We start from the raw sequence: 23,024 nt of genomic DNA, 5'->3' as shown, positions 1-23,024 counted from the left end.
TAGTGTACTTCTACAATAAAAATATATCTAATTCTATATTTTGTAAAAGATTAATTGAAAATTTGTAAAAATTACATAAATATTCAACCACCGCCGCAAAATTGCCTTTCATTCCACGACAACCACGAAATCGTCGATATTCCGAAAAAATAAAGTTATAGTTACACATCTGTTTTAGCCTGGAATTTCTCGCAGCAACTGCCGTTCTCATCCCGCAACACCCGTTATGGCCGTTCCACGAAAGCGGACCATGCCCTAATTTAAATTCAACAAATTCAGAACCGCAAGGAATAATGAAAATACCCTCCGAATAATTGAGCAATCACCAACCTTAAAGGAGATGCAATATGCAGTTGAAAAGATTAACAATCTGATTACGGCCGTTATTTGATCCCCAGTTGCTTTAAATGCAAGCACAGCCTAACCAACAGAAGTTACATGTATTAAATACGGATACTATCGAACCAATTTCGATGTGTTCTATACACAAGCCTTCAAGAATTACTTGCGCAGCAAAAGCGCGTGGTATATGAGTGGAATCCAATGTATAGAGGCTGATCCTCTGAAGTCTGAATCTACGTAAGGAGGGCAAGAACCTTCATCCACATTGGCCAGTGGGTTGAAAAGAGGCGAGCTTGGATCAGTACATCCAGGTACAAAATCAAGACTGCAGCGGTCACCCTGTATCCGTGACAATAGATTATTCTCAGGTTTTTTATGCTTGTATCTTTTGGATACATGACAAAACAAGAACCATTTGCACATCTTCTAGACATTCTAAATCACCCTGTCGATTTCATGGCCAACAATGGGGGGCAGCGGAGTTAATCTTCAGCATGCATGTAAAACTTAAGCGACTGATACAGAACCAACAGTTTGGGTATTTGTGCTGCATAGGCAGCCAAACTAAAAAGTAGAAGTAATTTATATCACCCATCAATGTGATATTAAGTAGAGAAGAATAAAAGAACTTACTCCTTCAACAGTTAAGTTATCGATCATAGCACATCTAGTGACCACTATGTTAGTATCAGGAAATATTGCTTTGTCACATGCACCTTCTTTACTCAGCTCCTTGGCTAGACCCTGCATCCGAAAATTAAATGTTTAAGAGGAAATAGTTGGTAATGCAGGGAAATACGTGCTAAACAAGATGACAAGATGAAGACCGGTTTGTACCTCGGTGAAAAAGTAAGCTGGTCTATTCCGCCAAGACTTTGGCACTTGAAATTGTAGCTTGTAGGGACCGGGACAGTCGACTCCGTTGGTAAATGAAAATATTAAACTTAATGCTGAGAAATAGAGAACGTTAAGGGGATGAAATACGGGGCAATCTATAAACTAGAATGAATTTGTGCAAGGGGTATACCATGCTTTGCGAGGCATATTTGGATTGTGTAGAAAGGAAGATCGGCTTTTCCTTACTTTCTGGAGCATTACTCGTGGCTCACTGCCACACATGATGGGGTGATTGAACCCTCCTACAGAATGTATCAATTAGCAGAACGCCACCAAACGTGCAAACGTACAGCACAATTCAAGATAAACAATTGAGTGAAAATAGTTGCACCATGCACAAGCGTATGTATACGGGCACATAAGACATCAATAAGTGAATTTGTATTTCAACAAAATTGATTCAGTTGACATGTAATAAATTTTGGATAAATGAATAATGAAGAGTTGTTGAAGGGTAAAGGAAGTGGGAGTTGTACCACATTGTAAAAGTAGACAAGTGAAGTCTTCCTTATTAACTCTAAGTTTGAGTTAGGGGTTTGGGCCCCAAGGGGTACCAGAAGTTTTTAGACGGGGGAAGACGCTAGTGAGCTATGTCTCGGTGTATTAAACACACGCGCGCGCCCGGCCGGCTCGGCGCGGTGAGGTGAGGTGAGGTCTTTGACCGATATTAATCTTTTTGGACAAAATTTGTTTAGAATTAAATTTTGTTGTGCCAATATGAGAGATAAAGAAGGCCTTCGGAACAGAGATGTGCGCCACATCTTGCGCGTATGCGCGCTTGGTTCTGGATTTTGGTCATTTGAACAGAACATCGCGCGCCGGTGCGCCGATTCTCGCGCAGGCGCGCGCCACTTGCTGTGCATGAGCTGTGCGCGGACAGAATGTCGCGCGCGGCCGCGCGGAATGTCGCGCAGCCGCGCGCGAGGCGCTGTTTCCGAAAGCACCAATCAATGTGTGCGTCTCTTGGCTATGTCTGCACCTGCTCCAGGCTGCTTTTCCACCAAACCGTGTGTCCTTTGACTAGAAATGTGTCTCTTCTACGCATCCGGTCTGGAGAAACGTGTCTCCTCAACGCAACCGGTGATCATCTATAAATAATCCCTCAAACCATATTCAAAGGCTGCGGAATCATTTTGTTTTGTTGCATACCTTCTTGACATTTTGCTGCATAATTTCGGTTCTTATACTTGAAAGCAATTGCATATCTTTGTTCGCCGATATCAAGGCTTTGTCGTGCTGCAAAGTTTTGACTTAAAGTCGTTGTATCTTGGGGACGATTGCCTGAAACGTATAGCACTTTAATACGGGCAATTTCGTCTTGCGGAGAAAGGATTTTCCTTGCCTCGACTAGATCGTTTTGTTGCTGTTGTTTGTGATTCAAGACCAGATTTCAGAAACGCAGAGAAGAGGTGATAAAAACAATCGCAAGACGAAATTTTTGATTTGTTCTCTTCTCGTTTCTGAAGAATGTCGACTCCTCCTACTGTTCCTGCGCCAATGCCTACAGTCCATACTGCTTCTGCTCATGGCGAAAAGCCTACAAAGTTCAATGGTGCCGACTTCAAACGTTGGCAACAGAAAATGCTATTCTATCTGACCACATTGAGCCTATCTCGGTTCCTAACAGAGTCCCCTCCAGTCATATCTGAAGGAGATACCGATTCGCAACGAAGGAATGCTGTTGATGCATGGAACCACAGTGACTTCCTCTGCTGCAACTACATCTTAAACGGACTTGACGACATGCTTTATAGTGTCTACTGCTCTGTCAAGACAGCCAAAGAATTGTGGGATTCATTGGAGAAAAAGTACAAGACAGAAGATGCAGGAGTCAAGAAGTTCGTAGTTGGCAAATTTCTGGACTTCAAAATGGTGGACGCCAAATCCGTAATAAGCCAGGTACAACAAATTCAAATTATAATTCATGATTTGTTGGCAGAAGGAATGGAAATCAATGAACCATTTCAAGTGGCGGCTATCATTGAGAAATTGCCACCGATGTGGAAAGACTTCAAGAACTACCTTAAGCACAAGCGCAAGGAGTTGAAACTTGAAGATCTGATTGTGAGGCTTCGAATTGAGGAAGACAGTCGGACTTCTGAAGCCAAATCATACAAAAGAACAATGGAAACCGAGGCCAAGGCCAATCTAACAGAATCTAGCACCAGTCACAAGAGAAAGCGTCCTCAAAATGAGAAGCGAGGGCAGGCCAAAAAGTTCAAAGGAACTTGCTACAACTGTGGCAAGCCAAATCATATGGCCAAAGACTGTCGTCTTCCAAAGAAAGACAACAAAAATCAGAATCTAAGGCAAACCAATGTCATCGAAGATAGGAATGTACCAATAGACCTATCACGACTTGATCCATCCGCAGTTGTCTTTGAAACCAACTTGGTGGATAATCCAAGGGAATAGTGGGTAGACACCGGGTCCACTAGCCACATATGTGCTGATAAGGAAATGTTCTCATCCTACACTACTGTAAGTGATAGGAAATTGTTTATGGGAAACTCTACGACGTCTGAGGTCGTAGGAATTGGCAAAGTGGTATTGAAGATGACTTCCGGCAAAGAGATGACATTGTTGAATGTGCTGCATGTGCCAGACATTCGAAAGAATTTGGTTTCTGGATCGTTGTTGAGTAAGGAGGGTTTTAAACTTGTGTTTGAATCGGACAAGTTTGTCCTAACTAAGGCTGGTGCATTTGTAGGAAAAGGGTACCAAGATAATGGTCTCTTTAAACTCAATGTAATGAATGTTTACCGCCATGAGGCGAAGAATAAAGTGAATGATTCTGTTTACTTGTTTGAAAGTTCTAATTTATGGCATGAAATATTAGGACATGTTAACTTCAACACACTACAAAGACTTGCGAACTTGAATGTAATACCTGCATTTAAAAGAAATCCACAAGATAAGTGTGAGATTTGTGTTGAAGCAAAGATGGCCAAAGGTCCATTCCATTCTGTGACAAGAAGTACTAATCCACTTGATTTAATTCACACTGACGTATGTGATTTAAAGTTTGTGCAAACTCGAGGTGGGAATAAGTACTTCATAACATTCATTGATGATTGCACAAGATTCTGTTTCGTCTACTTATTGAAAAGTAAAGATGAAGCTATAGAAGCTTTCAAAAATTATAAGAATGAGGTTGAGAATCAATTGAGTACAAAGATCAAAATGATTCGAAGTGATAGAGGTGGAGAGTATGTCGCTCCATTTGAAGAATTTTGCACTAACTCTGGCATAATTCATCAAACTACAGCACCATACTCACCTCAATCCAATGGAGTTGCAGAACGTAAAAATCGTACTCTTAAGGAGATGATGAATGCATTGTTGATAAACTCTGGCTTACCTCAAAACTTGTGGGGGGAAGCAATACTATCTGCAAACCACATTCTTAATAAAATACCACACAAAGGGAAAGATGAAACTCCATATGAGTTATGGAAGGGTCGCAAACCATCTTATAAATAGCTAAAAGTGTGGGGGTGTTTGGCTAAAGTAGAGATACCAAAGCCAAAACAAGTTAAAATTGGACCCAAAACCGTTGACTGCATTTTTATTGGATATGCCTATAATAGTAGTGCATATAGGTTTTTGGTGCATAAGTCAACGATTCCTGATATTAATGAAGGAACTATTATGGAATCAAGGAATGCAATATTCTTTGAAAACAACTTACCTTGTAAGGAAAGAAAAGAAGGTTCCATTAAACGGTCTTATGAATCTACTATTGATTCTAAAGAAGTCAATGAAGAACCAAGACGTGGAAAGAGAGCAAGAATTGAAAAGTCCTTTGGTCCTGACTTTATGACTTACATGTTAGATGATGAACCGAGAACTATTCAAGAAGCTCTATCCAATCCCGAAGCTCCTTTCTGGAAAGAAGCTATAAATTCTGAAATAGAATCCATCATGCATAATCATACGTGGGAGTTGACTGATCTCCCTCCGGGTTGTAAGCCTTTAGGATGCAAGTGGATCCTTAAAAGGAAATACAAAGAAGATGGATCTATAGATAAATATAAAGCCCGATTGGTGGCTAAGGGGTTCAAACAAAAAGAAGGCTATCACTTCTTTGACACATACTCTCCAGTTACAAGGATTACATCCATTCGTGTTCTCATTGCGATTGCTGCGTTGCATAACCTCGAGATTCACCAAATGGATGTAAAGACAGCATTCTTGAATGGAGAGTTAGAAGAAGAAATTTATATGGAACAACCCGAAGGCTTTGTTATACCCGGACAAGAAAAGAAGGTGTGTAAACTTGTCAAGTCACTATACGGACTCAAACAAGCACCTAAGCAATGGCATGAAAAATTTGACAATACAATGAAGTCAAATGGTTTCAAAATCAACGAATGTGATAAATGCGTTTATATTAAAGGTGATGCAAATGCTTATGTTATTGTATGTCTTTATGTAGACGACATGTTGATTATGGGAATTAATCATGAGTTGATTATAAATGCCAAGAATATGTTGAAAAGGTCTTTTGATATGAAAGACTTGGGGTTGTGTGATATCATTTTGGGGATTAAAATCTCTAGAATATCTGAAGGAATAGTTTTATCACAAACTCACTATGTTGAAAAGGTGCTTGAAAGATTCAGTACCTTAAATATTCGACCTGCTAGAACTCCTATAGATTTAGGTGTTCATTTAGCAAAGAATAGAGGAGAACCCATCTCACAACTAGAATATGCAAGGATAATTGGTAGTCTAATGTACTTGACTAATTGTACTCGTCCAGATCTTGCATATTCAGTGAATAAGTTAAGTAGGTTCACAAGTAATCCAAGTAAAGATCATTGGAAAGCCTTAACGAGAGTGCTTGGATATTTGAAATATACATTGAACTATGGTTTAATATATTCAAAATATCCTGCAGTTTTAGAAGGATACTGTGATGCCAATTGGATATCTGACACAAAAGACTCCAAGTCCACTAGTGGATATGTATTCACAATAGGTGGGGGAGCGGTGTCATGGAAGTCGTCTAAGCAAACGTGTATAGCTCGATCTACTATGGAATCCGAGTTCATAGCATTAGACAAAGCTGGGGAAGAAGCCGAATGGCTAAGAAACTTCCTAGAAGATATTCCTTGTTGGAATAAGCCAGTGCCTTCCATTAACATTCATTGCGATAGTCAATCGGCAATAGGAAGAGCACAAAGCAGTATGTACAATGGTAAGTCTCGTGTCCTACTCAACTAGTAAATCCTATGGTATATTACTAAGGAAGGTTCAAAGTCAAAAGCTACCTATCCTAATGCAATAATAATTCACAAGAGCTTTCTAGTAAATCTGCATACATGCATTAAGTTCATTTATGTGGGGGATTGTTGGATAAATGAATAATGAAGAGTTGTTGAAGGGTAAAGGAAGTGGGAGTTGTCCCACATTGTAAAAGTAGACAAGTGAAGTCTTCCTTATTAACTTTAAGTTTGAGTTAGGGGTTTGGGCCCCAAGGGGTATCAGAAGTTTTTAGACGGGGGAAGACGCTAGTGAGCTATGTCTCGGTGTATTAAACACACGCGCGCGCCCGCCTGCCCGGCTCGGCTCGGCGCGGTGAGGTGAGGTGTGGTGTGGTCTTTGACCGATATTAATCTTTTTGGACAAAATTTGTTTGGAATTAAATTTTGTTGTGCCAAGATGAGAGATGCGCAGGTGCGCCACATCTTGCGCGTATGCGCGCTTGGTTCTGGATTTTGGTCATTTGAACAGAACCTCGCGCGCCGGTGCGCCGATTCTCGTGCAGGCGCGCGCCACTTGCTGTGCATGAGCTGTGCGCGGACAGAATGTCGCGCGCGGCCGCGCGGAATGTCGCGCGCGGCCGCGCGGAATGTCGCGCAGCCGCGCGCGAGGCGCTGTTTCCGAAAGCACCAATCAATGTGTGCGTCTCTTGGCTATGTCTGCACCTGCTCCAGGCTGCTTTTCCACCAAACCGTGTGTCCTTTGACTAGAAATGTGTCTCTTCTACGCATCCGGTCTGGAGAAACGTGTCTCCTCAATGCAACCGGTGATCATCTATAAATAATCCCTCAAACCATATTCAAAGGCTGCGGAATCATTTTGTTTTGTTGCATACCTGCTTGACATTTTGCTGCATAATTTCGGTTCTTATACTTGAAAGCAATTGCATATCTTTGTTCGCCGATATCAAGGCTTTGTCGTGCTGCAAAGTTTTGACTTAAAGTCGTTGTATCTTGGGGACGATTGCCTGAAACGTATAACACTTTAATACGGGCAATTTCGTCTTGCGGAGAAAGGATTTTCCTTGCCTCGACTAGATTGTTTTGTTGCTGTTGTTCGTGATTCAAGACCAGATTTCAGAAACGCAGAGAAGAGGTGATAAAAACAATAAAGTCTACTGAACCAAGTTTGGACGGAGCGTGATAGATTACCATTAAAAGCAATTCCGTAGTCTTCGTTGGGAGCAAGTGTGGTTGCCATAGGATTATAGAATCACTTTAGTCTTTCTCCCTGTTAATTTTCTAAAGAAATCATACAAATGAACAGAATATAGAGGAAACCAAGTTGAAAGCAATACATTTTACACTCGGCGTTAGGGGGAAGGCCGTTCATGGTTTTCCAGTAGACTGGAGCTCTTCCGAGATCAAAGTCGGCCCATCTAGGAAGCACATAACTATAAAACAGCATTCAAGAAACTATACCATCAGACTTCACGGACACAAATGGCAGATAAAGAGTTGAACAAAACTCAAGACTTACTCTTTAAACTCCACAACGGGAGCATCTGCAACTAGAGCCGCAGCAACAGCAGCAGCTTCCCCTCTAATCTTAATTAATCTTCTTTTAATTGGATAATTTATTGGCAAGAACTCCACCAAAAACTAGTGGCTACAAGAAAATTTGCATTAGATAAAGTTAGATGTTCACGATAAGCACTCCCTGAATATGAAGGTTTTTTAAAATAAAAAAACAACAGTCCAACTCACTTGTAATCGATACATTTCCATGAATCCCATTCACTAAGATCTTGATCTAATTCCAATCCAAGCGATTAAAATTACCAACAGACTAGCTAATATGCTTTTTTCCTTCAGAAAACGAATCAAAATTACATAGAAATCATTATTATTTCAAAAGAAGGGTACCTGAAGAAGTACTAGAGGTTGATACAATTTGCTTGGAAGAATTAAACGGAGAAGCACTAGTAGCAGCTGTCGCAGCCATTTATCAGGCAATGCACAGATGTTCGGGAAGTGAGGTTTTAGATAAAGAAGATGAGGTTCATAGAGATATACACGCAACCACACAACACAAACTTGGCACTCCCAGATATCTCCAAGCAAACAGAAATGGACAAAAGGCGTGAATTGCATATATCTTGTGTGAACCCAAATAAAATCCCCAAAAATGTTGACATTTACATCACCAGCCTTTCACCAGCTACATGCAAAATCCCAAATTCAACCCCACAAAACCTGCTACCGCCTTATTATTATTATTATTATTATTCGGATAAGCAACCGCCTTATTAACTCAACTCCCTTTGAAATTTTAATTGTCTTTTTTTCCGTCCATAAAAGGTTTGGCAAACATCAAATCCACCACATGAATCTACGAGAACAAAAAAAAAATCATAATCCCACGAAATTTAGTGTATAAAGTACCAACACAAAAAACAGAAGAACAAGCCAAGAAAAATGGCTCTCATTGCATCACCGCCGCCTAAGGCAAAACTCTTCCCATTTGGCCCCCTTCGCCACCATAGCATCAAACAAGCCAAGCCCAATTCCCAAACAATCACACAAAAGCATAAAGATTCGCTGCATCACGCTACAGCCATAAGAAACACAAACTATTCTCTAATTCACGGTGTATTTACAAGGCAAAACGGAAAAAACAAAAGGGTTTGGACAATCTTCAGTGCAGCATCAATTCCAGTTCCGGGAAATGAAAAAGACTCCAGCTTTGGGAGAATTTTGCTCTCTGATGTTGTCGTGAAGAGGAGGAAGAACATTTATCGGGGCAGAAAGTGGAATTCTTTGGATGTGGCCACGGTTGGGGTGGTTGTGGCTATGCATTCGTTGTGTATCGCCGCTCCATTCACATTCAATTGGGGAGCATTTTCCGTTGCCGTGGGATTGTATTTCATCTCCGGCCTTTTGGGCATCACTCTTTCTTTCCACAGAAATCTTTCTCACCAGAGTTTCAAGCTTCCCAAATGGCTGGAATACTTCTTCGCATACTGTGGTGTTCAAGCCCTTCAGGTTGGATTCTTTTGCCTGGTACAGTAACAACAAAACCAAGATTTCGCATAAAGATTTGCGCTTTGGTTTTTGTAGGGAAATCCAATTGACTGGGTGAGCACACATAGGTACCACCACCAGTTCTGTGACACAGATAAAGACCCTCACAGCCCCCTCGAAGGATTCTGGTTCAGTCACATGAGTTGGCTTTTTGACACCGACAGTATAACTGAAAGGGTATTTTAGTATTCCACTTGTTTGAATATAAACAAACGTGTCCACAAATTTGCAAGTGCTAATGGGTATATTTTTGCAGTCTGGGAATCCCAACAATGTTGGTGATTTGGAGAAACAACCCTTTTACAAGTTTCTTCAAAGAACTTATGTTGTTCATCCGGTGGCTCTTGGGGCTCTACTATATGCCCTCGGAGGGTTCCCTTACATTGTGTGGGGAATGGTAAGTGGCACTCTAATTACTATATTTTGTCAAATGGGCTGGGGGGGGCGGAGTTTCTTACCGTTGAATTTCAAATGTGTTCTAAATGACCCCAATTGTTTTTGGAGTTTTCCTGGGAAGAGTTTTTGTTAAAGGTGATTCTTGAAACAAGTACTTGACATAAAATTGAGATTTTGGTGTTATATGAGTTACCATTATCGGCTCATCCCAGTTGAGATTGTGGATATACCGTTCATTTTTTTGGATAAGTGGGGCAATCAATACTAACATGGGTTTCATGGTGGGTGTGAGAGTGTACTTGTTTGGCAAGGTGGACCATTTGACTTTTTTGAGCCTTGTAATTTCAAATATTAGAGGCCAGAACTAGTAGTTCTGAAAGGGTCCAAAATCGCAAAATGGGGCCTAGTGGATTTTGTTGAAACGAGATCCCCTTCTCTCTTAATTAAGAAAATTTTATCTAGGGATATAAAGAGTTAAATCTAATACTATCAAGCTCGATCTCGGCTTGTTTAGAATTTATATAGGTTTGAATCCGACTCGTTTGAAAATTACTAAGCTCGTGAATAGCTTGAGCTCGGTTCTCGTTTATCATTTTTAACGAATATGGCTCAAGCTCGGCTCATGAGGCGTACTCGTTTTCGAGCTCATTAAATAAGTTCATTTTTGAGTTTGTTAAACAAAATCGTTTTACAGCTCGTCGAATATTGTTAGCCAAAAATTTAACTAATATATGAGTAATTAAGGGGTATGGTTCTAATTTATAGTATTTCAATATGTTACATTTCACTAAAATAGCAATGTGATACAAAAACTCATGACCAATAAGCTAACCCAAAAAACTAGCTGAGCTCGAGCTCGAACTCGGGAACATGGAGCTTACGAGCCGAACATCGTGAATCTCGAGCTCAGCTTGATAAGCTTAACGAACGATCTTGAACAATCTTTTTATCGATTCGAGCTTCGAGTAGCTACGAACGGCTTGGTTCGTTTACATTTATTGCATATAATGAATGTTGCGTTTATTTAGTGAGATGCGATTATATGTGGATAAATCATACTATGACTATTAAACTAATTTTATAGGAAGTGAAATCATGATGGATAAGCAATAACATACTACTTTGATTTATCAATTTTAATTTAGGAGTTACAACTTTATCATTTGTCTATAATAAATGTTGTGCTGTTGTTGAGCCACCAAACTTAAATTCTTACTCTCTAAGTAAAATGAGTGTATTGGTGATTAGGGTCGAATTCTCAGAGAACGGTAGACGATTTCTTTTGAGGACAAATAAAGAACAAAAAATAAAATATTAAAACTAAATTAGAAGCCAATAAAAAATAATAAATCCAAATGAGAATTAAATTACCAAATTCTGATTCAATGGGATTTTCACTATTCAATTGTATCATTGTTCATCAGCTAACATATTATTTATTCATGCAGTTACAAGTAATTAAACTTAGAATTATAGGAATAGTTGCTAAAATCTTTTTGTTTTCATGATTTAATTGACTAAACACAGCATCCAGTCAAAACTTATTAATAATTAACTGGGCACGATACTGTTCCATATTAATTAAAAATAGCATTTTTCGTTTTGTGAAAACAGTTAATTATAAAATCTAACAACCGAGATAGTTGTGATTGATAAATTTAGTTTCATCGATTTATTTAAATTAAATATGTTATGATAGCACAACGCACCTAATTTAGTGTTACTTAGGTACTAATCGTTTATGACAATTACGGATTACTGAATTCATTGGTAGCGGCAGAAAATTATATATCGAATTAAATTGTCATATTAACTGACATATTACTTTCATATAAATAAATCATAAACCAACAAATACTTGAACAAACAAGAATATTAAATTGAAGAGCAAAAAACCTCATATTGATAAATTGAAATAGTAAAAATATCCATTGAATTAGGAAAAAAAATTTAGCCTATAATTGTGGAGAGAAGAGAAATTCTATTGTCTTCTTTTTGTTCTTCATGTTGAAGAGGTGGATGGAAAAGAGAGAATTATATTTTATCAGTTGTGTGCCTCCTTCTTGTTTTGTACGTGTAGTGCTTATTGGATTAAGGAGAAAAACCTACCAAAATTAAAGAAATCCTAATGTAGACAAAATACTACCAAAGAAAGATATGATAAAGCTTTTATGAAATAAAACTATATCTTATCTTTATTTCTGTCAACAAGAAAATTCTTTCTCCAATTATTTTTCACAAATCAAAAACCATAATTAGGAGTCTAAAATATGATATTATCTTTACAGTTTTCGAAATTCGAACTCAGTTGTGTCGGCAGATGAAGAGTAGTCACAAAACGTGATTGCATCTTGTGAAAAAGTCCATTTCTAAAATTTTTCTGCTTCAAGTCCTCCCCAAGCTTCATATTGACAACTTTAATTGTGATATAAAATCACTTTTTTTAGCCCATATTTATCTCATGAGCAGAAAAATTCTTCCTACAACAAAATAACACAAAAGTGTATCAATTAAGCACGTAGAAAGCCGAAACGAAGAAAAATATGACAACAAAAGTATAAACTATTAAGAGCCTATCAATAAACAATCTTATTTTTAGTTTGTATTTATAAAATTGAGATCGTGATTTTTATTGAAAATTTAAATTATTAGTATTTCACATGTATGTTATTTTAATTCAGTTTAAATATTATATATTTTCTAAAAACAAAAATTAATAAATTGAATAAAAATATTCTACAACAAGGATAAAATCAAATGAAAGATATTAAATAATATTTTAAATTATTTGATTTTTATTCATGTTTTATAATTTTTTAAAATAGGTTTTTCATGTATCATTTCTCCGGATTTAAAATATACTAATGTAATATGATATTCATAGGATTATTGATATAATCATATAAAAAATTAATCGCAACTTTAATATATATACTAATTTAAAAAAATGTCATAATCGTATTTCTCGTATGGCAGGGTGTGAGAATCGTATGGGTGTACCACATCACTTGGCTGGTGAACTCGGCTTGCCATGTTTGGGGAAAACAAGCCTGGAATACGAGAGATCTCTCTCGAAATAACTGGTACGTCTATCTATTCTTTAAAGTCAGGAACCGGAGATTAATATTCTTGGAAACAATTGATCATCTCCATTTCTGAATTGTTAGGTGGGTAGCATTGCTTGCGTTTGGCGAGGGTTGGCATAATAATCACCACGCCTTCGAGTATTCCGCGATGCATGGGCTTGAATGGTGGCAAATCGATATGACTTGGTACGTGGTTTGGTTTCTTCAGGCCATTGGGTTAGCCTCCCATGTCAAGTTGCCCACCACAAACCACAAGCAAAGATTGGCTTTTGAATCAGTCCATCCTTAGGCAAACGGCGTCCTACTTTTTTCGACACACCGACTTTTTGTTCGTTACGTGCTGCTAGTAGCTCCTAAAGAAATTGTTATAATATCTCAATAAAATTTTTACACACATCTCATTAACGTTAGTCAACTTAATATATAGCACATCCATAATGTAATGAAATATTTATCAGCTCGTAACAAATACTATACAATCTTGAACTCGATATCCAACCACCTTACAACAAAGGTTAAAGAAATTTCATTTGGTCAATGATCATTAATTCGATTCTCATCATCAATATATTTTCGAACGAGTTTCTCGTAGATGTGTTGTTCATTGCGATTTCCTTGATCAACGTGATTTTCCAAGTTATTGTACTGAGTCGGAGTTTATGCAAAGAGCAACTAATATGGATTCTCACGCAATGTCAAAAATCATTACCAGTCCTTTGTTTCACCAGGCGCCTGAAACCTGTGCTCAAACTTCGACGCTGAAAGGCCTAGCATTGTATATTATAAAATAATAATACCGGACAAAACAATGCTGCATATGTATATATATATAAAGAATGTGAAGGAAAAGTCTGAGTGGTGAGTAAATTTAGGATCAACAATGTGCACGAGAGAAGGAATGGGCAATGGCTGCATGCACAGGCACTTGTCGGGAGGGATGGGAGTCAGGCACTGGCAGGCATTACCGCCGCGCATTCCTGCAGCCAGGTTGCTGCCTAAATGCACGCCAACCTTAGCTCAGTGGCTACTCTATATATCACCAATTTTTTTTTTATAATTTTATATTATGAAACTTTTAGCTTCAATTATTAAAACATTTGTATATAATCAATTTAATTATTATCCATTGTCGTTTTCAAAATGAGTGAGGCATTTAAAAAAATTACCGTCAAGCTTTAACTTGCTCTAGTAATGAATTGGAGCTTGTTTGGATCCACGTTGATTACATCGAGCTCAAACAGAATGACTATTTCAAATTTGAGAATAAATGAGAAAATTACTTTGTGTTGTCAAATTTCGATCTTAGATATGTATATTTCAATTTTTGACGAATTTAGACATTTTTTCAATGGAAAATCATCAACATCACGTCAAAAAAAAAAACTAACAATTAAAAATAACGAACTAGTCTCACTCATTCTACCACCAAGGGAACATTAAGAAGAAGGGATAGAACAAATTTATGATAATCTTGGTCACTGTTGGTTCCGATTAGAAGATACAAGATTTTTGAAATCAAACGAAAATTGCAAATTTTTACCAATTACTGAATTTTATAGATTATAAAGATCAATATGATAGTGCAATATAGGAAAAAGAGTAGGTCTCTTGTGAGACGGTCTCACGAATGTTTATCTGTGAGACGGGTCAATCTACCGATATTCACAATAAAAATTAATAATCTTAGCATAAATAGCAATATTTTTTCATGGATGACCCAAATAAGAGATCCGTCTCATAAAATACGATCCATGAGACCGTCTCACACAAGTTTTTGCCTAACAAAAAGTGTACCATTCAAGCATATAAAATATGGAATACATAACTAAAATAATTGGACGACATTTCCAAAAAATAATAATAATAAATATAGTAAGGTTTATGTGATTTACAATAATAAATAATATTTTTTTATGAATGACATAAATAAAAAATATGTCTCATAAAATTGATTTGTGAGATCGTATCATAAAATTTTGGATGAAATAATATATAATTGGATGACATCCTATCCGAAGTAGCTGCCACTAATGTTGGAAGGACTAAATACCAGCTCTGGTCTTGTAGATTCCCCACATTCATCTCGATTTCAACCACGCGCAGTAACTCTCTATACTATCGTTTTGAACGTGAATTTAAATGAGGGATATTTAAATTAAATCAAAATCTGTTCTTCTATTAAAATAAAAATACATTCAAATGAGAGATTTTAACTTTTTGTTAAAACTTGTTTTATCTTATAACAACTTAGTTTAAGGATTAGGTAATATAAATAGATTAGTTAGGAGCTCTGTACTGTAATTTTTGAAAACATTTTTTCCACAATAATATTCATTTTCATTTCCGGGAAGTTGGGAGCTTCATTTCTCAATATGGTATCAGAGCAATGTAACTGCCAAGTTTTGGGATCTTCCGCTCGAGCTTCATTCTCCTGATTTTACCAATCAATCGAAGTGGATCGATTGGTTTTTTCTTCCGATTCTACTCCCAATTTTCTTCGTAATGGCTTCTACTTCTACTTCACCATGGGGAGTGCACACCATTCCAACTGATCCATATGATTTTCTCTACGTGAATCCATCTGATACTCATGGTCTTAATTTGATCAATGAGCAGCTTATCGGCACTGACAATTATGGAATCTGGAGCCGCGCGATGGTTATCGCATTACGCGCCAAAAATAAATTAGCCTTCATTGATGGTAGTTGCTCTCGGCCTGCACCTGGAGCCAATACTATTTGACAGTGGGAGCGATGCAATGCTATTGTGCTTTCATGGTTAATGAACAGTGTATCGAAGGAAATATTTGGGGGCATTGTATACTCCACTGATGCAGCCGCTGTTTGGGAAGATTTACGTGAACAGTTCGACAAGGTGAATGGTTCGAGAATTTTCACATTACATAGGGAGATCGGAAAATTAGTGCAAGGTAACAACTCTATCTCTGTCTACTATTCGAAGCTGAGGCAATTGTGGGATGAATTCGGGTCTTTAGTTGCCTTGCCAACATGCTCTTGTGAAGCAGCAAATAAATATGTGGAATATATTCAATAGCACAAACTCCTCCAATTTCTAATGGGGTTGAATGATAGCTATGTTCACATTCATAGTCAAATTTTAATGATGACTCCCCTTCCCACTGTCGCCCAAGCATTTGCTATTATCTATCAAGAAGAATCCCACATAAGTATATTGTCCTATGCCATCTCAATCGGTGATTCCTTCCTCTGGTTTTTTTTCTGCACAAGATAAAAGGCGTGGTAATATTCGCTGCGAACATTGCAATATGCTTCGACATAATAAAGAAGTTTGTTTCAAATTGGTTGGTTATCCTCCTGGCCATCGATTGTATAGGGGTCCAAATAGAGGAATGAATCAAAAACACACTAAGGATTGGTATGACAAAGGAAAACCAATGGTGAGAGCCAATGTTTCAGTGACTCCACAAGCCATGGTGGATCAAGTTGACATACCTTCTAACACCGGAAGTTTCTTCACTCCAGCACAATATGCAGCTATACTCAAGATGCTTGAAAAGGACCAACCAGCAGACGAGTTAGGTGTGGCTTCGGCTAACATGGCAGGTAACAGCTCCTATTCTGGCTCTAGTTGGATTATTGATACAGGGGCCAACGATCATATTGTTGGTCATCACACCATGTTGCGTAATTCTTTGCCATATGCTGATGACATGGGATCCATTCAACTGCCCAATGGTCATACCACCACAGTCACTCATGTAGGACCGGTTGACATAAACAATACCATCACCCTTGACCATGTCCTTTTTGTCCCTGATTTCCAGCATAATCTTTTATCAGTTTCCCAATTTACAAAACACCATCACTGCTATGTCACTTTCTATCCCAATTTTTGTGTGTTTCAGGATCTCTCCACTGGGACAATAATGGGGATTGGTAAAGAAAGGAATGGCCTATATCACCTAGACAACTCAAGCATTCACTCCAAGGATAAACATCGCCATTTCTGCTCTTTGCATTCCTCTGTACCTTTATGTCCATCTTTATTTTCAGCTGTAAATAATCATGTTTGTCATGAAAATAATGAAACTCTTTGGCACCAAAGACTTGGACACATTTCAATATCTCGAATGAAATTGCTTTCTTTTTTGTCCCATGAATTTAATATGCCTCACTGTGGTATTTGTCCAAAGTCTAAGCAAACTAGACTGCCTTTTCCTTCCAAGAGAGAATTCAAAATCCACCCATACTTTCCAACTACTTCACTTGGATATATGGGGCCATATAACACACCAACGTACAATGGAGAGCGTTATTTTCTCACCGTAGTGGACGATTTCTCAAGAGCCACTTGGGTTTATCTCCTCCATTCCAAGCTTGATGTGTTCCCTACTTTCAGAGATTTTTTGCTTCTCATTCAAAACAAATTCTCTGGCTCTGTCAAGTTCATTCGGACTGACAATTGCACTGAATTTTTCCAGGCTGAATGCACTACCCTTCTCAACTCATTAGGCATTATTCACCAATCTTCTTGTCCTTACACTCCACAACAGAATGGCCTTGTAGACCGAAAACATAGGCATATTCTGGAAGTGGCTCGTGCCTTGAAACTTCAGGCTTCCCTCCCACACAAATATTAGGGTGATTGTGTTCTCACAGCAGTATATCTTATTAATCGTACCCTTACCTCTCTTCTTGAAAATCATTCTCCTTGTGAGGAATTATTTCATTGCCCACCTTCCTATTCTCTCATTTGTAGGTGCTAGGTTGCTTGTGTTATGCCTCGGTGTTGCCACGTGGTGACAAGTTTGCTCCTCGAGCAACTGCCTGTGTCTTCCTAGGCTACTCATCCACTCAAAAAGGATATCGAGTTCAAGATCTTACCACTCACAAAATCTTTATTTCTCGTGATATCACCTTTCATGAATCAATTTTTCCATTTTCTCACACCCCTGCTCCTGCATCCATTTTTAATTCCTTGCCAGCCTTGTCTCCTGATGCGGACGTTTGTCCTTCTTCCTTTTTCCCTGAACAAATCCATTCCCAATCTGCTCCCCTAACACCACATATCCGACGTTCATCCCGAGAGTCTCGTCCTCCCATTTGGACTCAAGACTTTGTTAGTTCTTCCTCACAACACATGCATTCCTCTCCATATTCCATTGCCAATTATGTTAGTTACTCTAACATATCTCCTTCCTATAGAGCTTTTCTGTCCAACATTTCGTCCATCAAGGAACCACTTACCTACCAAGAAGCAGTCCTTGATTCCCGTTGGCAAGAGGCTATGGCTCAAGAATTAGCGGCATTGGATGCCAATCACACCTGGGATCTTGTTCAGTTACCTCCTAGTAAACTTCCTATTGGCAAAAAATGGGTATATAAGGTTAAATATCATGCTGATGGACGTATTGACCGTTTTAAAGCAAGCCTTGTTGTCAAAGGATATACCCAACTTCATGGGATCGATTACCATGATACATTTTCTCCGGTGGCTAAAATTACCACTGTCCGTTGTTTGCTTAGTGTTGCTGCTATCTGTCAGTGGCCTCTATATCAAATGGATGTGACAAATACCTTTCTCCAAGGGGACCTCGACGAGGAAATTTACATGGCTTTGCCTGAGGGTCTTCCACGTCTAAAGGAGGCCTCTACTCACTTTCGAAGTGAGGGGGAGATCACTACTCGCATTCGAAGTGAGGGGGAGTTAGTATGCCGACTAACAAAATCTTTATATGGTCTCAAGCAAGCTTCGAGACAATGGAACATGAAGTTTTCTCAATACATGAGACTTGCTAGTTTTAAACAATCACTACATGATCATTCCTTATTTGTGAAACAGGAACATGACTTCATAACCATTTTATTGGTTTATGTTGATGATATAGTTATAACAGGGAATCATGAGCCTTCAATCTCAAGTCTAAAAGAGTATTTGCATCCGAAAATAAAGATCAAAGACTTGGGAACCTTAAAGTATTTTCTGGGAATTGAAGTTGCTAGATCGAAGGTTGGAATCTGTTTGAATCAAAGGAAATATGCCTTGGAACTCATCTCAGAAGCAGGGCTTGCTGGTGCCAAGTTTTTTGACACACCTATGGAACAGAATCTGAAGCTAACTACAAAAAAATATGATGACAGCATTGGACAGAAGAGTTCACTTGATCCCCTACTTGATGATCCTTGTTCTTACCGTAGATTAATTGGGAGGTTGATATATCTTACAGTCACACGCCCGGACATATGTTTTGCAGTACAACTATGGAGTCAATTCATGCATAACCCAAAAACATCTCACATGGAAGCGGCTGTAAGAGTTTTAAAGTACTTGAAAGGCACACCAAGACAGGGAATCTTGCTTTCTTCGCAGAGCTCACTCTCATTAACAGCATTTTGTGATTCTGATTGGGGCATATGTCCCATGAGCAGAAGATCGGTAACTGGTTATTGTATTAAATTAGGTGAATCTCTGATATCTTGGAAGACCAAGAAACAACCCACGGTTTCAAGATCCTCAGCAGAGGCCGAGTACAAGCAATGGCAAACACAACTTGTGAAGTGGTTTGGATTGTTGAAATTCTAAGAGATATGGGAATGAAATTGAAGCTGCCTGTGAAGATGTACTGTGACAACGTGGCAGCATTACATATTGCGGCTAATCCATTATATCTCGAAAGAACAAATCACATAGAAATTGATTGTCATCTAATTTGGGAGAAAATTTGGGACAAGCTAATTGAGACATCTTACATGCCTACAAATCAACAACCAGCGAATTTGTTCACAAAAGCATTGAGCAAGAGTCAACATCAACACCTGTTGTGCAAGCTTGGAATACTTGATCTTTTCCATGCTTGAGGGGGAGTGTTAAAACGTGTTTTACCTTATAACAACTTAGTTCAAGGATTACGTAGTATAAATAGATTAGTTAGGAGCTCTGTACTGTAATTTTGAAAACATTTTTTCCACAATAATATTCATTTCCATTTTCGGGAAGTTGGGAGCTCAATTTCTCAATACTTTTCATTTAGCAAAGATAAATAATAAAATATAGAATATTTTTCACCACTTGTGTGGGTGATATTCATTATTCAAGATTCTAAAACGTGTGATGAAGTGTCGCGATCAACTTTGAATCTTTATATTTGCCGGTGAATCATATATGATATGTGTGTAAAATAATGACTATTATGTACATGAATCATGAGATTATAAACAGATCGAGTTTATTCATAAAATTTTGTTATAATTTTTAATTATTATTTGGATAAAGATAAAGTAATTATATTAAATATATTATTTGTAAAGATTATATTTGAATTTTTGAATTTTTAAGTGAATTAGATATTGCAGTTACTAGTAAATTATATGAAAAAATTTACTCATCTAAATGAAAAAGGTATTCTCGTAAAACTAAATTAATGTCATAAAAATTTACTCATCTAAATGAACAAGGTATTCTCGTAAAACTAAATTAATGTCACAAAGTCGGATGACTAAATACATTAACATTTATATACAGTATAGATAAAAGAGTTTAGTATAAAATTAAATGTAAAAAATATGTTTTTAGTATTTTATTTTAATTTTAGTTATATTAAGTCAATTATTATAGAAATTAAGTCATTTACTGGGTGGTCTAATCCACTGCCACTCTTTAAATTTCTTTCTTTAACTGCCCCTTCAATTCCATTCCCATGACCATCTCGTGAACAAGCGGAGTAAGGCCAAAATCCTCCGTTAATAAACCTCGAGAAAAAGGTGAAAAGAAGAATGAAAACTTAATTGTGAACTCTGTTTTCTTTCATCTTCGATTTGTTCTGTGTAAACAGCCTTGCGGGATTCGAGATTTAGGAACCAGACAAAACGGGTCTACCTCTGTGGATGTTGGGTCTCAATGAGGAGCTATTGCGGGCCGACATGAATCGGCTGCTCAATCTACTCTTCCACCAGGTCCATTTTCCTCTTTAACTCATCTAAATCTACTCTTTCTTGGGTGGGTGTGTGTATTCAAAATGTTTTAAGCACAAGTTAAATGGGTGTACGTGTTTTATTTGATGTTATGTTAGGGAGTGTTGGACGAGCAGTTCTTGCAGTTGCAACAGCTGCAAGACGAATCGTCTCCGAACTTCGTTTCCGAGGTGGTTAACATATACTTTCACGAGACCGAGAAACTCTTGAGAAACCTCAGAGATCAGCTTCTGTACGTATTTCCTTGCCGTAATTTGATCAAAAGCTCTTTCTTGAATGAGGGTTTTATGCGAATTATGGTTTTTTTTTTTTTTTTTGTGTCTGCGTTTTAAGGGTGGATAGAGAGTTGTTGGACTACAACAAAGTAGGAATCCACTTGAATCAGCTGATCGGGAGTAGTTCCAGCGTTGGTGCGCAAAGAGTTCGAAATGTGTGCGTCGCCTTTCGCGCTATTTCCCAGCAAAATAGCAGGCCCGGGTAGGTTGTTTCCCTCTTCTTCCAAAATCTTTTCATTTAGAAAAGATTATCACAAGTATGATGAAAAACTAACACATTGCTCTAATTTGGTTTCTCCCATGTTAAACTACACCAGGTGTTTAAAAGCATTGGAGATTTTGGAACACGAGTACTGCTACCTCAAGAGCAAACTGCATGAACTGTTTCAGATTGAACAGCAGAGGATCCTGGCATCCGCAATCAGATACCCCATGCAACAGCAGCCAAATAATCCTACAACTTGACTAGCTTTTAACTCATGATCTCTAGCACGGCTACAATCTGTGTTACGTCTAGAGCAACACACTCGTGTTTTTATTACAACATGTTCAATTGATCATTCGAAAACAAATATGTGAGGGTTGTTGTTACTTCTAATGTAAGCAAGAAAAAGTGTTGAAAGTGACACTAGTAGATCGTCAGGAGTTAATAAAAAAGATATGCCATAAATTTCTTTGAATCGGTAGCCTTTCTATTGTTTGCATTTGGGATTCTTCACCAGAAATTAAAGTACGGAGAATCGAATTGTAACTTCAGAAATGCTCCCAACCTCCAAATCAAAGCATTAATGTTGTGTTGGGAAAGAGTTGTGTGTAATAAATATCAATCCGTGCTATTATTGTGTGAAACTATGAATCAATATAATATCGCAGGAAATCAGTGTTACAGTTTTTCTCTAAATCATGTTTCTGAACATATATAAACATGATAATAAAATATGCGGAAGCTAGATCGAACATTACCTCCAACCATTGAATCATCTTTAAGTATTCTGATTTTCCTCCGATTGAAGCCTTCTAGGCACTCCAATCTCTCTATAGATGGTGTATTATTCTGTATGAGATTGTATGTTTAGGGACCTCAAACGCTTGTATATATAGGCGTCTCTTACCATCAATGAGTTAATGCAGGAGCCGAGAGTCAAAAGAATAATCGTGTACGCATCTAAATTTTCTTGGCCGTCGCCAATATCAATTTGTACACGCTACTTCTTTTAATATGTGTCACGTTTTTCTTACATTCTTTCACTTGACACATATATCTCTAATTCACCATAAGAGAAAATAAAATACATGAATCATGGAGATAGATCATCTAAAAAAACGATTATTATCTTTCATGTATTACAATATATTATATCTCTTAATGAATAAACATTATGTTTATTCGAGGTCCAACTTTATTGATATATCTCAAATCAATGAATGTGTGCACAATAAATATAAGAAACTATCACATCATAGTTTCATTAATTTGTTCTTACAACAAAGTTACATAAAGGACCCAAGTCCCATTCTTTCTGTATGATCTTTAAATTTCAATGGTGGCATGCCTTTAGTCAAAGGATCTGCAATCATCAATTCAGTGCTAATGTGTTCGATAAGTAACTTCTTATCTTTAACACGTTCTCGTATGGCTAAATACTTAATGTCGATGTGCTTGCTTCGACTACCACTTTTGTTATTTTTAGCCATAAAAACAGCAGCTGAATTGTCACAATATATTCTTAATGGCCTAGATATAGAATCCATAATTCTAAGCCTCGAAATGAAACTCTTCAACCA

The 23,024-nt window shown here is 37.8% G+C and overlaps 3 protein-coding genes across 7 annotated transcripts; 2 read left to right on the top strand and 1 right to left on the bottom strand.

The window, feature by feature from the left end:
• Positions 1 to 421: 421 nt before the first annotated feature.
• LOC142528827 (protein POST-ILLUMINATION CHLOROPHYLL FLUORESCENCE INCREASE, chloroplastic-like) lies at positions 422 to 8,511 on the bottom strand. Of its 5 annotated transcripts, XM_075634026.1 has the most exons (10): positions 8,373 to 8,508; positions 8,214 to 8,259; positions 7,987 to 8,115; positions 7,812 to 7,900; positions 7,659 to 7,733; positions 1,460 to 1,481; positions 1,370 to 1,414; positions 1,180 to 1,292; positions 976 to 1,086; positions 422 to 681 (listed from the first exon to the last, which is right to left on the bottom strand). In XM_075634026.1, the coding sequence occupies exons 5-10, from the start codon at positions 7,659 to 7,661 to the stop codon at positions 502 to 504; spliced, it is 474 nt and encodes a 157-aa protein (XP_075490141.1). In that variant the 5' UTR covers positions 7,662 to 7,733; positions 7,812 to 7,900; positions 7,987 to 8,115; positions 8,214 to 8,259; positions 8,373 to 8,508; the 3' UTR covers positions 422 to 501. The 5 variants fall into 5 exon arrangements, 4 of the variants coding, with proteins under 4 accessions (XP_075490141.1, XP_075490143.1, XP_075490140.1 ...); XM_075634028.1 differs by lacking the exon at positions 8,214 to 8,259 and having other exon boundaries at positions 8,373 to 8,511; XM_075634025.1 differs by lacking the exon at positions 8,373 to 8,508 and having other exon boundaries at positions 7,659 to 7,738; positions 7,831 to 7,900; positions 8,214 to 8,354.
• Positions 8,512 to 8,924: 413 nt separating this feature from the next.
• Positions 8,925 to 13,447, top strand: LOC142528826 (palmitoyl-monogalactosyldiacylglycerol delta-7 desaturase, chloroplastic-like). The gene is made up of 5 exons (XM_075634024.1): positions 8,925 to 9,491; positions 9,567 to 9,707; positions 9,787 to 9,927; positions 12,903 to 13,009; positions 13,094 to 13,447. The coding sequence occupies exons 1-5, from the start codon at positions 8,925 to 8,927 to the stop codon at positions 13,299 to 13,301; spliced, it is 1,164 nt and encodes a 387-aa protein (XP_075490139.1). The 3' UTR covers positions 13,302 to 13,447.
• Positions 13,448 to 20,682: 7,235 nt separating this feature from the next.
• LOC142529654 (pseudo histidine-containing phosphotransfer protein 6-like) lies at positions 20,683 to 21,938 on the top strand. The gene is made up of 4 exons (XM_075635246.1): positions 20,683 to 20,946; positions 21,063 to 21,196; positions 21,298 to 21,441; positions 21,557 to 21,938. Exons 1-4 carry the CDS (start codon positions 20,878 to 20,880, stop codon positions 21,702 to 21,704), a joined length of 495 nt encoding a protein of 164 aa, XP_075491361.1. The 5' UTR covers positions 20,683 to 20,877; the 3' UTR covers positions 21,705 to 21,938.
• Positions 21,939 to 23,024: the final 1,086 nt, after the last annotated feature.

Source organism: Primulina tabacum, chromosome 16 (genome assembly GCF_025594145.1).
Source record: "Primulina tabacum isolate GXHZ01 chromosome 16, ASM2559414v2, whole genome shotgun sequence".
Taxonomy (NCBI): Eukaryota; Viridiplantae; Streptophyta; class Magnoliopsida; order Lamiales; family Gesneriaceae; genus Primulina; species Primulina tabacum.
The sequence above is the reverse complement of the archived record's forward strand: the minus strand, read 5'-3'. Positions and strand labels throughout refer to the sequence as shown.